Source organism: Anas acuta, chromosome 1, assembly GCF_963932015.1.
Source record: "Anas acuta chromosome 1, bAnaAcu1.1, whole genome shotgun sequence".
Taxonomy (NCBI): domain Eukaryota; kingdom Metazoa; phylum Chordata; class Aves; order Anseriformes; family Anatidae; genus Anas; species Anas acuta.
Window position 1 is genome coordinate 118,146,543 of NC_088979.1, and position 15,360 is coordinate 118,161,902.

Consider the following 15,360-nt stretch of genomic DNA (forward strand, 5'->3'; position numbering starts at 1 on the left):
TAACCCAAAATTTCTCTGATTTTTCTTTTCTTTTTCACTAACCTTTTTAAAAAAAAAATAAAATAAATAAACCACTGGAGGGGTGGATCCATTCTGTTTCCTCATGAGAGGGTTAACTTAACACAGAACAAGTCTGACATATTTAAAACATGGTCTCAGACTTGTTTTCAGAAGAAATAGGAAAAAGTGTCCCAGTGCCTTGATAAGATAAGGGAGACTGATAGTCACGTGAATGTGAGCTTTTACTGTGTTTCTCTGCCTACAAGCAAATGTGAGTCCTGAACTTGTGTGTTTGCAGTGATTCCTGCAATGTTATGTCTATCTCTGGAGCTCACAGCTGAAGAACCACACTGAAAATACATGTAGGAGGGGATTCAGAAGATGAGGGGATTCACAATAAGTCCGCAACAAGTCTTGCTAATAGACACGAGAAACTTAATGCCTTCTAAAAGAAGATAGAGGGTTCCCTGCTCACAATCTGGAGGTAGTTCACAAGGTGAAAATCACATTAATCAACAGACAGATAGAACTATCCATAGCTAGGATAGATTTTCCATCAGTGGTGACTCTGAAATCAGGAAGATAAAATGTGTATCTCTGTATGTATTTTATTTTCCAAGGGGGAGCTTGGTCATCACAGCTCTGGTTTTAAAGCAGGACGTAAGTCACAACATTGAGCATTATGGGTTAGATTGGATGGTTCTAGTGGAAGCTTCTGGGCTGAAGAAATGACTGTGGAGGGATTTGTGTTTTGCTGATGAAAAGGCTTGTCAGAGTGGACATACTGTACAGGTAGCATCAGCAGAGGGGCTACCCACACTGTGCTGTGGGATTTGTTCTTATATTTATACATAAGTTGGCCTGTATCTACTTTGGAGTAAGAGAAGTCTTCAATTTGCTTGCCCAATACTGCTAAATGACTTGTTCAGGGCTGTTCAGGCTCTCTCATAGCCTAATGAGGGTTCAGACTCCCTGAAAGTGTGGCGGTGCCTTGTTTTTTTTATATTTCTGCCTGTACAAATAAGTCTCAAGAATACTTTTGTTCTAAGTCAGTCTTCTTGTATAAAATCAAGACTCCCCTCTGACTGTGGTGTTCTTCTGGAGACTTTCTTCTTTTGATGCTAAGCAGGTTTTTAGATGTATTTGAATAAGGGAAAACAATCCATTCTTCATTAGAAATGCAACAATTTTCCCAAGGGTAATTAACATTTATTTTAATGTGCTAGGCTAGGATTAAAAAGTAATTTGTTTTCAACCGTGCCTAGAAACTTAATTGGAAACTACAGGTCAAGTTCCTCTGTGTCTGAGGAACAGCACATCAGGAGGTCTTTATTTAGAGGGGTGGATGGTGTGGATCTCCTACTTGTGAACTGAGGAGCAAGAGCAGTAGTCCATGTTGTGATATTTAAGTAAAGCTTTTAAATATATGTGAGGAAAAAGCCAGGCAGCTTGTTCATAGGCTTGTTGGAATCTGGGACCCCAAGCACATAGTCATGACTGATACCAAGACTGTGAAGCTCAGCGGGAGACTTGTGTGGATCTCTTAAAATCAGGTGAACTCCAAGTTTTATTACTCAGAGAGGTCATCTTACCTCTGCTCTCAGCTTTTTGTATTTATTTCTGCATGTCAAAAAATACAGAATGCAAATTGTCGTGTAGCATGTGGGTTTGTCTCAAAACAAGGACGATGCACTAACAAAGCAAATGCAAAATTAGGAACTGCCATTAGCAAACTCTAAAAATGTGCACACAGATCTACGGAGGCTGATTGACTATTTGCATGCTTGTTTATATATGCAATTGAATAATTTCTAAACAATTAGCCTTTTTGCTGTACCCTTGGGAGAAGGTGTAGCTTAATTTTCCTCCACAGTTTGCTAAGTGGCTCAAATTCTTTGCAGTGTCCATGCTTTGAAGGTATAGATGTGAAGGGAACTTTAACAGGCTTTCATCATAGAAATAACTCAGGTTAGTCCTATTTAAATTGACATTATTTCTGGAAAAATGACTTTATATAGATGAACTCAGTCGATTTCTAAACAAGGTACAACAGTGTCCTGATTCAGTGTCTTCAAGTTGTTTCTGATTCCTACTTGGCTGTCTTTAAAAATTCCTGGACAACGCTGAAGAGGTTTTTCTGCTTCTCTTGCTTTGTAGATGTCTGTGTTTTGTGGCCTCAGATAAAGAACGTTAATACGTTGTCACTGGACTTAATGGTTTGCCTAGTGCTTAAATATAGCATGCCCATAAATGCCTAAGATGATCCCGAGGCAACGTGTTTGCCTGATGACTTATAAGTAGACTTGGAAATACGCGTGTGTTTAAAAACTGCTGTTTTCATCTCCTAAGCTCCCTAGTGCAGCCTGTCTCGTGATTTCTTCTTTTAGTAGCTGATGGTAAGTTCTGTAACCTGGAGGTGGCAACCTGCCCAAATCCTGCCACGTATTGGACGCTATAATGGTGATAGGAGAGATGCTGGATTCATAGAAATGGAAATGTCTCCTCTCCTTTGTTTGAAGGAAATTGATGTTGCCAGTAGTATTAAAATTGTCTCTGTTGTTTCCAGAGTCCATTGACTGATGTCTTAATCACCAAGCCCCATACTGAGTGCATAATAATTATGGATCTAAGTAAGCTCATTTTCATACAAAATAAGGAAAAGATAAGGTTAAAAAGCTTCAGTGTGCTCATTTTTCTTCTTCTGATTAGATAAGGATTCAAAGCAGGCTCTTCATAAACGTCCTAAGAGCCCCATAGAAATCTACAATTAATAAGAGCATTTCTTATTGCCTGTTTGCCAATCATGTGACAAAGAACACTTAAATGCCAGCAAGGGATTCTCAGACAAGCTATAGCAGGTTTTATGCTCCGGAGAATTTTTTTTTATTTTTTTTTCCTATGTAAAACTCAAGATATCTTGAGTTTTTATTCTTGGAGCTGTTGAACTGGCCGATGTGGGCATTAGTGTAAAAGTGTCTGTGATTCTGTAATGCTCCTGTTCTATCTTTTTGATTCATTTCGTGTTATAAGCCCAGAAATGCTCAGCTTCTGTTCAGCTAAATATATGTGTCTCTTGTATACCGCGTGTTTCAAGAAGTACTTTCTCTTAAAAGCATGACTAGCTGAAGTACAGCTGTGGAAGCATACAGCTCAGAGGACATGTCTAACATTGCCCTTCTGGTTGCACCTAAATCTTACTTTTCTCTCCCTCCCTCAATGCCTTTTACACTCCAGTGCTTAGTGGACAGACACCGAGGCTTTCTGCTATTGGAGGTGACAGAAGGTCATGTTTAGGAACTTGTCATCTTCTTAAAGCTGAGCAGAGTCAGACTTTGCCCTCGCTGTGTTATATTTACTTATTAAACACCTGGCCTTGAAGTTGCACTTCCTATATTCTTTTGGTATTCTCAAGTGTAGGTAGCCAAGAGATCATCATAAAACACCTGTGGGGACATTTTTGAACCACACAACACAGGAATGTCTCCCGTGGGAAATGGCAAAATGTGAAAATGGTGATGAGGTGGTGGCACTCCTGGGACTAGTTTATTAAAGTTCTTTTGGAAACAACCACAGACGTGCTGAAATGGTACTGACCAGCTGATGTGCTGCAAGAGTGTGCTAAAACTGGGTGGTTTTCAATAAATGTGCTGCAAGGTGTTACGGTTAAAAGTGGTTCTTCTGCCTCTTTCCTTCTTCCCCCCACCTTGAAAGTAAATAGCCACTGGTCTCATGCTAGAAATGGGTTTAAGATGTGTGTCCAGTTTTGGAAGGATTCAAGTCCTCAAGGACATATAGCAGCTATATGCTGTTCAGTTTTTTAGAAGGGTGTTCAAGAAAAGTACTACCACCAACAAAACCCCAAAAAATCCAGGCTGTAAAAGAAGCTTATTATGGTATACCTGGTTTTGGTACCACCTGAAAGTGGCTTATTCCTGTTTTAGCTGTAATTTGGCTCTGTCAGTTATTGTCTTGTACAGTATTTTCTTCAAGGTTTTCTTATTTATTTTTTTTCCCAGCTTTTAGACTACAGGAAGGCCCCTAAACTAAGTGGCCAAAAGCTGTTGTGAAAAAAATGAGACCTTCTTACTACTGCAAGATTGCCACCAGGATTGGTCTTCTCTCCTCTGAGTTTACCACCTGAGTTTAATCTTAAATGAGTCCTAGGTTGTGATCCCCTTAAACATGGGGTGAACCTTCAAACAGATCAGGAGATCAAGAGGTGATGGTGGTGCTGCTATTTGTGTTTGCAGGAGGAAACTTTGGCCTTTATTCCTGCAGGCCTAATTATAGTAACTGGCAAAAATCCCTTCCGTAGTAACATTTTCCCCCAGTGGCACTCCAATTAGAAATCAGTGTTCTCAGTGATGGTTTCTTGTCCAGCTGGTGGCCTGTGTGAGGACTGGATCTCTGTCACCTCCTGAGCTGTGGCTTTGCTGCCTCTTTGAGTCTGTGCTAGAAGAGGTTTAGCTCTGTGAAGGGCTGTGGTGTGCTTGTGAGTGAAGCAGATTGCTGTCATGTAGTTGTAATGCTTCATAAGTAGCATCTGGCCTGATAAAGGGAACAGTTTGGACCCTTCTATCCTAAATGCTGGGAGCACACTCTTGCATAGCAGCATAATGTTACGGTGACAATCCCGTTTAGATACCACCTATTCTTTATTCCTCATTTGATGTCCATTTGTTCTTCAAGATAAAGTTACAGGTCTAGCATGAAGACAGTTGATGGTTGAAAATAAATCTGTTTGCTTAACCTTTTACCACTCTCTGTTGCAGCTCTCAAGTTCCACGTACAAATATAGGAGCGAGGAATTCAAGAGGCAGTTTTCTCATCTGCCAGATTCGGAGAGACTCATAGTAGGTAAGACATAATCACACCAAAACTGCTTCTCTTATGACTGACAATTCTAGACTGCAGCAGTGCTGAGGCTTTTTTTTTTTTATTATTTTTAAGTAGCATATTCTAACTGTAGCTAAGAACTTCCTGTTCTCTTGTCTCTGAGCCAGCGGGACGTATCTGCAGGGAAAGTCAGGTTTAAACTCTTCTCTTGCACTGCCTGCTTTATCAAAAGACAGGCTCCTTTTTTAGGGTTGAGAAGTTGAACCAATACAGAATCCTTTGGTTCATCTGTATATTGGATGAGAGCTTCTTCATGTCTTTTTTTTGCTGCTACTTTTTAGTGGGTGACAAAACACCTGCTGAATATGGTACCTCTTGCTACAACTGTTAGTTTCCTGTCCTATGAGTGTTTAAAGAGTTCTCCATTTTTTCTTTGAAGAGGGAACCAGTTATGATTGAGTCAGTTGCTGTAGATGTTGGAGGAGAAGGTAAGGATTCCATAGTTGTAATGCCTTGGCTGTGGACTCTCCCTCCTTGGAGATCTTCAGAAGCTGTCTGGACATGGTCCTGGGCAGCCTGCTCTAGGTGGTCCTGTGTGAGCAGGGGCAGTTGGACCTCAAGAGATCCCTTCCAGCCATAACAGTTCTGTGGTTCTGATGAGGTGGCTGCAGGAGAAGTACAAATCAACTTGAAGAGCAGAGGTGGTGAGGAGTGCATGGGGATGTGGGGGAAGTGAGGCAAGTGGCAGAACTTCTGACTGTGGTGCATAGCTTCTTGCCACCTGAATGTTCCATTTGAACTCTGACCACCAGTTTTGCTCCAGAGCAGAATCCAAATAATGCAAGTATAAAACCCGACCTCCTATGTCTGCAGTGCTACATCCTATTCCCTCTTTTATTACTTGCCTTGCAGGTAAGTCTAGCTGTGCTGCCTGAGTATTGAATAACAAATGCGCTGTCTAAGAATCAGGCATTGTTTTTATACAAAAGTGGCATTGTGAGTATTTTCTAAGTTCTTTCTCGTCTTATGCAACCTTCACGGCACTGAATATTGAGAGGCTGTCAGTGTATGTTTGTAGTGTGCCAAGTTCCTTCCAGGTTAATGAAAGAGGAACTGGAACTTGCGCAGAAACAGTCACATCCCTCCATCCTTTTGCAGCCTTAGAAGGAGGCAGTTATCCTCCGAAATGCCTTCCACATTTTTCAAATAGTTGAGCTAAGTACAGGAGTAAGTCAATAGAAAAGGATATTACTTCAAAGCTTTGGTTTGATGTTTCTCCTTGCACGGGACAGATTTAAAAGCAGTGGAGCAAAATCTGAAACATAGTTTCATTGACCAGACCACCTAGGACTTGAAGAATGATTTGGTAAAGGTCTAGTCTGAGCAATGTAGTAGCATCTGTTCCATCAGAAACAAAGTCATTACCTTATATATATTTTTTTATCCTCATAAAAAATAGTGCTCCTTTGCAAAGGCTCCTTGCATCTTCCAAATAAAGAACTGTTCCTCCTCTTGATGCAGAACTTTTCACAGGCTTTACAGTGCTCAAAAAAGCAATTACTTGCTGCAGTTCATCAAAAGAATAACTGCTCCTGTTCGTAACTGCTTAAAAACACACACACAATTATTCCACCATAATAAACACTATAAACGAAGATTATATGATTTTTTTTGTCTATTACAATGAAAGAAATGACTTAGACTCCCAAAATGGGAATTTAAAGGAGTGCCACTAACTTAAATTTGTCTGAAAATATTGTTTACAGGCAGCATCTTAAGTTACTGGATCTGATAACTTAAAGGAAGAGACTAGCATTTTTCCTTCTTGTTTTGACATCCTCTTTTGTAGGTGTTGCGTGTCACTTGCCCAATGTTCTCCGGGGAGTCTTTTTATGCTAGTTCTGCAAGAAAAGAGGAAGAGTATTTTCTTTTTTATGGATGTCAAACCTAGTATGGATATCTGGCTAGTATGTGGATCAGGAAAAAGGAATTAAATGGTCACGTAATACTAGGCAGTACCTAAAAGGTCAGAATCAGTCTCTATCCTCCAAACATAGAAATTGGATGAAAACTTTTTAGTACTGTTTTTTCTAAAGTCCTTAACCTCAAACTCCTACTGCATTCACCTCCCCACTCCTCTAGCATTTTGGTATCCGACTTGTTAAATTTTAACTGTGCACTTACATACACTGGAAAAATGAATGATTTTAATTGTTTGGAGTTATGTATCCAAGGGTTTTTATACATACCTCGTGCTTGTCGCAAGAAACTTTATTTTCACTTGATTATTTGAGGGAGAAATCTGAGAGAATTCTTAAAATTGTAGTAAAAGCTCCTGTAGATGCAGACTTCCTGTGAAGTTAGGATGGTGAGGGACTTCTGAACCTCTTGCAACTTGGACAAGAGCTATTTTCTTCATTGTGGTGTATAGAAAATCAAAATTCTAGCAGAGAAAATATCAGATAAAATGCTTCTCAAAATAAAAGGTAGAACTCTGATACTTCTGCAGTTGAAGTTGTTAACATCCTGTGTGAATAGATGTATTCTCTGTGTTTTCTATATGTTAGGTAACCTTTAGGTCAGAACTTCCAAAAGGGACAAGTCTGTCTTAGTTTTTTTGCTGTATGACTAAAGGGAGCTTTGATATTTATTTCCATAGGCTCAGCTTAGTGCTGAGTACTTCTGAAAATTCAATTTGTTTGACTCTTCAGGCTCTTAAATTATGAAGGTTTTCCTCAAGAATTTTTAAAAAGTGCAACTAAGTCCTCTGCTCTTGATTTTGATTAGCAGATATCTGATGATGGGTAATTTCTAGATTTAAAAAAATATTATTTAATAGGAATGTTTTAACCGGAGACAGTATTGTAATAAAAATGAGAGTCAACTGCTGAAAATCTCTTGCCTGAAGAACTGGATTGCTTCAAGCTGTCTTCTAGTGTCTCACTCTGCAGATAGTTTTAGCTAGTGATAGGATCTGTCTAGTGAAAAATTAACTTACTACAACATATGAACTACTGTTATGTAGGAGTTGACAGTATAATCTGTTGTACTATAAAATGGCTGTGTATTCTGTTTTATTTAGGCACTCTGAAGTTTGACTTGTGAATATTTCGTCCATGTATTCTTAATCTTGCCTGATACCTCTTCTCTGAAAATATAGGATAATGTATGGGGGGATCAGTACATGGAGTATTGTCCTTGCACAGATATTTCCATTGACTCTGGTATTAGGGTGTTCACAGAACCATGGTCTGGATGCAACCCAATACAAGCCTGCCTTGACAGACTTGAGAAGAGGGAAAGAAATGGCTTTTTATTTGTATTGCAACAACCTTATCTCAGTTTAAGTTAACACGTTTGGGACTACTGAGGTGTGGCAAATGAGTAAACTTGTTCTTTCTCTTTACACGTAGATTACGCCTGTGCACTCCAGAAGGATATCCTCCTGCAAGGACGTTTGTACCTCTCTGAAAACTGGCTCTGCTTCCACAGCAACATTTTCCGATGGGAGACCACAGTAAGATCTCTTGGTGCAGTTGAATCCCACCTCTTTATCCTGGGCTATCAGGATATAGGACTTTTTTGAGCGACTCTTATCCTGTCAGTCTCATGCTCTGTCTGTCAAATTAGAATGAGTTAAGTGTTCATTAAAGCAGTTGTTGCACTAGCTGTAGAAAAAACCTGAATCGTTGAATGAGAAAGGTAAGACAGCCTAGTTTTAATAGGTGAGGGAGATGTCAAAACCATTTTATAGCTGTGAGAATGCTTGTATCTTAGGCTAACCTCTTGAATTCTACTCCGTATGCTCTGAAGTACATAGGACAGGCAACAAATAGGCCATGTACTTAAGACAGAGGAGGTATAGAAATGCTTAACTAAAAACCAAGCTTAGTTTTGTCAGATGGATTTGATGATCAAATCTTTCTTATTGCAGACTTTTTATTTAAAATAAAAAACAAACTCTTGAAATCACAGCCTTGAATATATAATCTATTCAAAGACTATTTTTCAGCCAAAACAGCATACATCTTAGTAACCTGCTCCTGCTTGCCTAGCAGTGTGATATTTTGAGCAATATCTTAAGGCAATCTGAGCTCATCAGCTATATTGGTAGAGCCAAATTTTGAGGCCTCCGTAGCAGGGTGCTAATACAGAGAGAGAGAGAGAAAGTAGAAGGCCTTCTGCACACAAAGGAGAAAGCAAGATCCAGCTGTGTGTTCTTCCTTTATCTAGACTGAACAGCAACACAATTTTACCTTCAAGAGAAGGCTGGTCAAAGTAGAAATGCTTCTTGCCACACTTTTAAACAGAAGCGTTTCAAGTACTAATACATAAGGCAAATGCACACAAGTACGAAGTTTTCCAGAGTCTGGGCTGCAGATAAACCTGCGTGCAAATGGACTATACTACAAACTTTTTGTGAGATAACATAGACAAGATAGTCTATTATCTGATCTATTCCTTGCCTGTATGACGTACAGAGTGAGATTGGTTTTGGGGTCTGTATGGTTTGTATGTGGTTGGGGTTGTGCCCTTGATCCTGGAGTGCTGCTGGAGAGGTGGAAGAAAAGAAAACTACTTGCTTCGCAAGTCCTAGTATGAAATAAGAGGGAATTAATCTTAAATCATCTTAATTTGCTCATACTTTGGAATGCTTACTGTTAAGGTTGTCAAATGAAGACAGCAGTTGCCTTCGTAATCTCATCTGTATTTCATTCAAGTGTTTGGGGTTAGAGTTCCTCTTGCAAATTCTCTGACTCTGTAAATTAAAATAACAGTTAAACCTAAAATAAAACTATCTTATTAAATCTCTTTTCTGCTTAGATTTCTATTGCCTTGAAGGATATCACTTTCATGACAAAGGAGAAGACTGCTCGGCTCATTCCAAATGCTATACAGATAGCAACAAAGGGAGAGAAGGTGAAAAACTGTATTTAAATACACTCTTCTTTTAAGTGACAATTTCCAGAACAGAGCACTTGTAGTTTTTCATTTGAATAAGTAACTTTCACTGTCAAATCTTTAAATGTGACTAGGACTAGACAACGGACTTGGTAGCTTGGTCCCTGTGCACATTGGCTTGGTAATTCAACTTTTAGTAGTGGAGTCTGTAATCAAATTAGTGTTGATGCAGTAACCTAAAGGGGGTTTTTGCCTTACTGATCCTCAGAGGAAATCTGCTTAAAAACCAGAAGTTTAGGACAAATTCAGAATGTGTCTTTGAATTGGAGATCTGTGTTCTTACTGGATTTAAGTGTCCCAGAAGAAAAGTGCTGAAAGCAAAACAACTGTTACCACAGGTTTTGAGTCATGGAGAAATCTACCCATAAACCACCCAATTTTATACGTTGGGAAGTGTAGTTTTCTTGAGGGCGCATTTACAAAAAGCTGAAAAGCATGATTCAGAATGCTCTTATGTGCAATGTACTTCATGATACCTCTTATGTCAATGCCTTGAAAATAAGAATAATTCTTTGCTGGGTACAGGCAGCAGTTGTAGTTATCCATGGTAAATCTGGAGCTGTAGTCTGTGAAGGGGTTGACATTTCCTGTTGCTTCATATTTGGCTGCTCCTTCAATTTCTTCTAAAAATACTAATCTTCTAAAATTACTAACTTCCTTCATTAAGGAAGATATTTCTTCCACTGGTAAACAGACTTTCAAGTGAGACAGATTTTAAAACTACAAATGATGGATCTAATTTGATCCTCTATTTTGATTATTGTAATTTCACATCTCATGAAAAAAAATAATGAAAGGAGTATGTGGAGTTAGTATGTGGCCTGTAAGAAATAGGCATGTGCATCTCTGATTTGTTCCACCCCCCATTTGGAAGTGGGAGAAAGATTTAACTCTGTATGTAGCTGAGGGAGAGGAAGGGTCTTCATACACTCTGTGGACGTTGGGGAGCTAACTTGCTTATTAGAAGTGATTAAAAAGTGTGGAGTGTGAGGAATATGAGAGGAACACGCCATTGATGGAAATCTTAGGATACTTCAGGTATAAGGAAACATTTTGGCTTTCTTAAAACTCGCTTGCAGGTATTATTATTTTGTACCTTTGTTTTCTTCTGCAGTTCTTCTTCACATCGTTCAGTGCAAGAGACAGAAGCTACCTCAGTATCTTCCGCTTATGGCAGAATGTGTTGTTGGATAAGGTAAGCTTGTAAGTGCCAGTACCTGAGGTTAAGTAACAACATAATCTTTTTCTAATGTACATAGATGTGTCTTTAGAGGATGAGAGACTTTGTTTAAGAAGACAGTTTTTCCTTCCTGACACAGAATTCTAACCTGGTGTTCTCCTTCACCTCCTCCTACTTTATATAACAAGTAAACTTTGTATCCTTCAAATAAACTTCGTATCCATCAACTTTGCTGTTGATGGAGCATTTTTTTTCTTTGAAGACAGGTTGCATGATTCTCTTAACTACCGACTTGAGCAGATGTTGGCAAGCACTTGTTTCATATTTTCTGTGGCTAATTTGTGACCAAAAGGGCAAGAGACTTTTTTTCAGGGAAAGCTTTTTTCCTTTTTAAGGAAAAAGCCAAAAGTCACCTTCTCAGATAAGTTAGCAGAACCTTTGCCAACCAACTCATTACAATTCCCCTGACCTTGAATAACTGCAGCAAAGGCGGGCTGAATGATATAAAAGTGTATTTTGGCAACTCTGCTAGTTAGCTTGATGTATATTGCAATTTGTGGGCACTTAAGCTAATCTTCTTTCTAAAAATATGCTGACACTTTCTTTTGCAGAACATCAATGTAACTAATGCAATTTTCGTAAACCAATTCCTTCCTGTTTATGGCTCTTGTTGTTTAAAAATTCCAACACATTTGCAACTGAACACTGAAATATCCATATATAACTCTGTAGTGTGGTGGTCCCCAAAGGCTTAAAGCTGTTGTGATACTTATATGTGGTTGCCGCAGACGTTTTTGGTTCGATGAATTTTAAGGCAGCCCAGAGATGCTTTTTGTAAAAGACAAAAGCTGAAAATCAAGGAGAGTGCCAATTAAGGCAAAACTAATCTGTTTACAGCAAATCTCTACTGCTTAACCGAACTGGATCAAGTTATAGAGGGGATGAGGGGGGAAACTGATGTTTCTAGAATTGGATCCAGTGGTTACACTACAGTGACAGCTGTTCACTGACCTCTTGCTAGAAGAAAGCTGGTGATGCATCCAAGTAGTTTTGCTGCTTCCACATGCAAACCCCCACACCCTCACGGCAAGGGATAGCATACATTTGAAAGGTATCTCATAACCTCTGAAGCTGTCATCTCTGTCATAGTATACAACGCTGTGAGTGTGTGAAGTGTGGTGTTTGTGGGATCCAGTGGCCAAAGGGATCCCATCAGAATTTGTGAGGTTTGTGACAACATACTGAATCTCTCTGGAACCAATTCCAAAAGGAGCTGGTTTTGATGTTTCTACTGCTAGCAGTTAAATATTTCAAAGACTGTGGATAATTTAGCTATTCTCTAGAGTATGTCTACTAGACTAGGCATTGACATGCAGCTGTTATGAAATAGTTATTCATGTCTTGTCAGAAGTAAACTCTGAATGCAGCCATCACAGTGTTGGTTTGCGCCACCTGATGGTAGATAATCCCAGAGTTGCAGGATTTGGATCCAGGGGATTGGAGAAGCATGTGCTTCAAATCATGTTTGTGCAGAGGTCGCTTTCAGTCACTGATCCTGGCCTCTTCCTGGGCTTTGAGTTTGTGTTACGAGGTCTCACTCTGAAGAGTGACCTACATGCTTTATTTGAGATGCACTAAGCTTTTGTTCCCTGCAGAACTTCTCAGTGGGGTCAGCGTGCTCTTTCCCAGATCTCCATCTTGTGGCCATTCTGCATTGTAAAGTATCACGTGTCATAGGCAGCTGAACAAGTAGCCTTCTGTAAAGTCTGTCTTTCTGTTAGAAATTACTTGCTTATCCTACACAATGCATGGCAAACAGCAGTAAATGCTATAGGCCACCAAGACGCTGTCTCCAACTTTGTGTCACTGGTCTTGTAAGGATTCTGGCTCACCTTAGTTGAGTTGTGATTACCTAGCATATCACTTCTCCTTCAAATCTTGCTCAGTGTACAATACTCTGCACGCGAAGCTCTTCAGCTGGGAATCAGTGGGTACCTTCCTCCTAAGATGGTCCCTTTTTAGGATTTCTTTTTGGAATGTCCTTGTGAATATTTTCCCTTTGGGGGGGGGGGGGGGGGGGGGGGAGAATCCATTGTTTGTCCGTTCCTATTGCAAAATATACTCAGAGCAAGTCCCTCAGGTTTTTACCTTGCCATTGTTTTTTAAACACTCCTGCTTGAAGGGGAAGCATCATGGAAAATAAGGAATCATTAATGTAGGTCTGGAAGAGACATGACACCGACCTTGATAAAACAGATAGCTGCTTCCACATCCACTGAGGCTTTCAATAATGTATCAGTTTATAAAATCAGCCAGAATTCCTGCTTTGCAACAGGCTTTCCAGATTGGTAAAGCAACATTACTAGTAGCTATTAATGATGGTAAGAGCAATGGCATGTATACGATTGCTTTGTTTCCCTGAAGTTCATGGGTGTCAAATATCCCTTAGTTTGAGGGAGAAGGAAAAAATTAAAATCTAATTAGGCAGGTCATTCAAATCCTAAACAAACACAGTGTTTCTTATTTCTAATGGAACAAGATCTTAACTTAATCGGCTTCAATTCCCTCGAGGCCTTTTCCTTGGAGTTGGATTTATTTTCTTATTGTTCTTACGCATTGCTGGGTAGAGATTTGCACCAATCTCCAGAGCGTGTTCATATTTGGGGTGTCTCTGGAGTAAACCTGCAAGGAGCGTCTTGTCTTGGTCTGTCCATGTGGGTAAAAATCGGCAGCTTTGCTTCTGCCAAGGGTATTTTGTAGTATCGCTTGTTTCATGCTCTTGGTTTGACTAGTGTGAAGCAGAGTATTGGTATTTTATGCTCCAGGATGAAAGGAGAAAAGCTGCTTCATGTAGCCTTACTTTTCATCAAGAAATGAGGAATAATTTGGCGTAGACCGTCACCTCGAGTGAGCAAAGCCCACCAGGTTTAGGTTCAAGCTTCAGAGCCTCTCAACACACAAAATCTGACAGAACAGAGCCAGGTGTGGTGGTGTCGGGCTGTGACCCTACTACACCCAGCCCTGCTCAATATAATAACTGAGCAGAGTGCGAGAAGCCTGGTGTTTCTAGACCCGGCAGCTAGCAAGTCTGAAGGCAGAAACCCACAGGAAACAGCTTTATTTGTTCCCCAAACACGCACTTTTATCGCCCTGCCCGAGGCCGAGGGGCGCAGGGCGTGAGGGGGCCGGCGCCTGACGGGGCGCGGCGGGCCCGCCATGAGCTCCCCGCGGCTGCCCCTGAGGGCCGCGGGGCCGGGCCCGGTGTCCCGGGAGCGGCGGGGAGGAGCCGGGACGAGGAGCCGGGGCCGGGACCGGGGCTGAGGCCAGGGAGGAGCCGGCAGGGTGGTGTGTGTGTGTGGAGGTGAGCCTGGGCGGCCGGCTTGGGGCTGGCAGCAGAGCCGCGGTGCTGCAGAAAGGGCGGCGGGTGGAGGGAGCCGGGAGGCGGGGAGGATCCCCTCGGCAAAGGGCTTTCAATAATGCACGGCTGCCTGACGAGACCGGCTCCTGCAAGCAGTAAGCAGCAAACAGTAAGCAGGACTTGTGTTACTGCCCGGCTGCCACGCCGCTGCTCCCTCGATCAGTATGGATCGCGGCTCTGGCACCCTTCCCGGTGTGATGCCTCTCGTCTCTTTCTCCTAAATCCCCAAACCTCATCCCCTCCTTTCCTTCCCTTTCCTTCTACTTTCATTTTAGCCCTTTCCTGCCAGGAAAAGTGGACTTTGAAACCTGTTGCTTGCTTTGCCGAGGGGAGTTTGCAGCGCTGTCACCTCCCTAATTTTCCTGATGATCAGAGAGAGCCTGAACAGATCCCGGTAGCTGTGAGCAGCGGCTTATGGGGAAAGAGAAGAGCTAGCTGTGAGTCAGGTGGAGTAAAATAGCTGCTGGTGCTCTGGAAGTGTTCAAGGGGGGTTGTGGCAGTGTCCCGCCTTGGCAAGGTGGGCTGCCAGCTCTCCTAGACACTGCTTGCAGTGACTGAGCTGTTAGCCTCTTGCTGCTGGTAAAGTGCTCTGAGCATCCCTTGGAAACAGGCATGTATTTATTAAGCAGTTTGTCTGGGACCAAAGAGGGAGCCTCCGGTTGTCTGCTGGTCTTGTGCTATATCCCGTGAAATTCAAGAGGGAGCTGCCTCAAAGGTACCTGTGAAAACAGTGGTGACAAACGAAGAAGCAAGTAGTAGCTACAAGTATGTTTTTCCTTGAAATACCAGGTTTTTTAAAGTCTAGTGTTACTGGTTGAACAGTGGTGGGTTGGGGAGATGGAGTTAGACGCGAGTACAGTTCCCCAAAATGCTGAAACCCAATCTTGAAACGTGATACCTAAATGCTTCCAGACCTTGTCAGAAGTGAGGTTAAAGGCTGTGGCGTAATTCAAACTTCTTACTG

At 41.2% G+C, this 15,360-nt stretch overlaps 1 protein-coding gene across 8 annotated transcripts in view; it reads left to right on the forward strand.

The window, feature by feature from the left end:
* GRAMD1C (GRAM domain containing 1C) overlaps nt 1-15,360 on the forward strand; it is a 48,891-nt gene that overhangs the window by 12,208 nt on the left and 21,323 nt on the right. For 3 of the 8 annotated variants that reach the window (XM_068696903.1, XM_068696921.1, XM_068696913.1), the window contains 4 exons: nt 4,773-4,857; nt 8,250-8,353; nt 9,661-9,756; nt 10,913-10,993. In XM_068696903.1, coding sequence (XP_068553004.1) covers nt 4,773-4,857; nt 8,250-8,353; nt 9,661-9,756; nt 10,913-10,993 — 366 coding nt within the window. The other 5 variants (XM_068696937.1, XM_068696928.1, XM_068696962.1 and 2 more) reach the window with 5 other exon arrangements.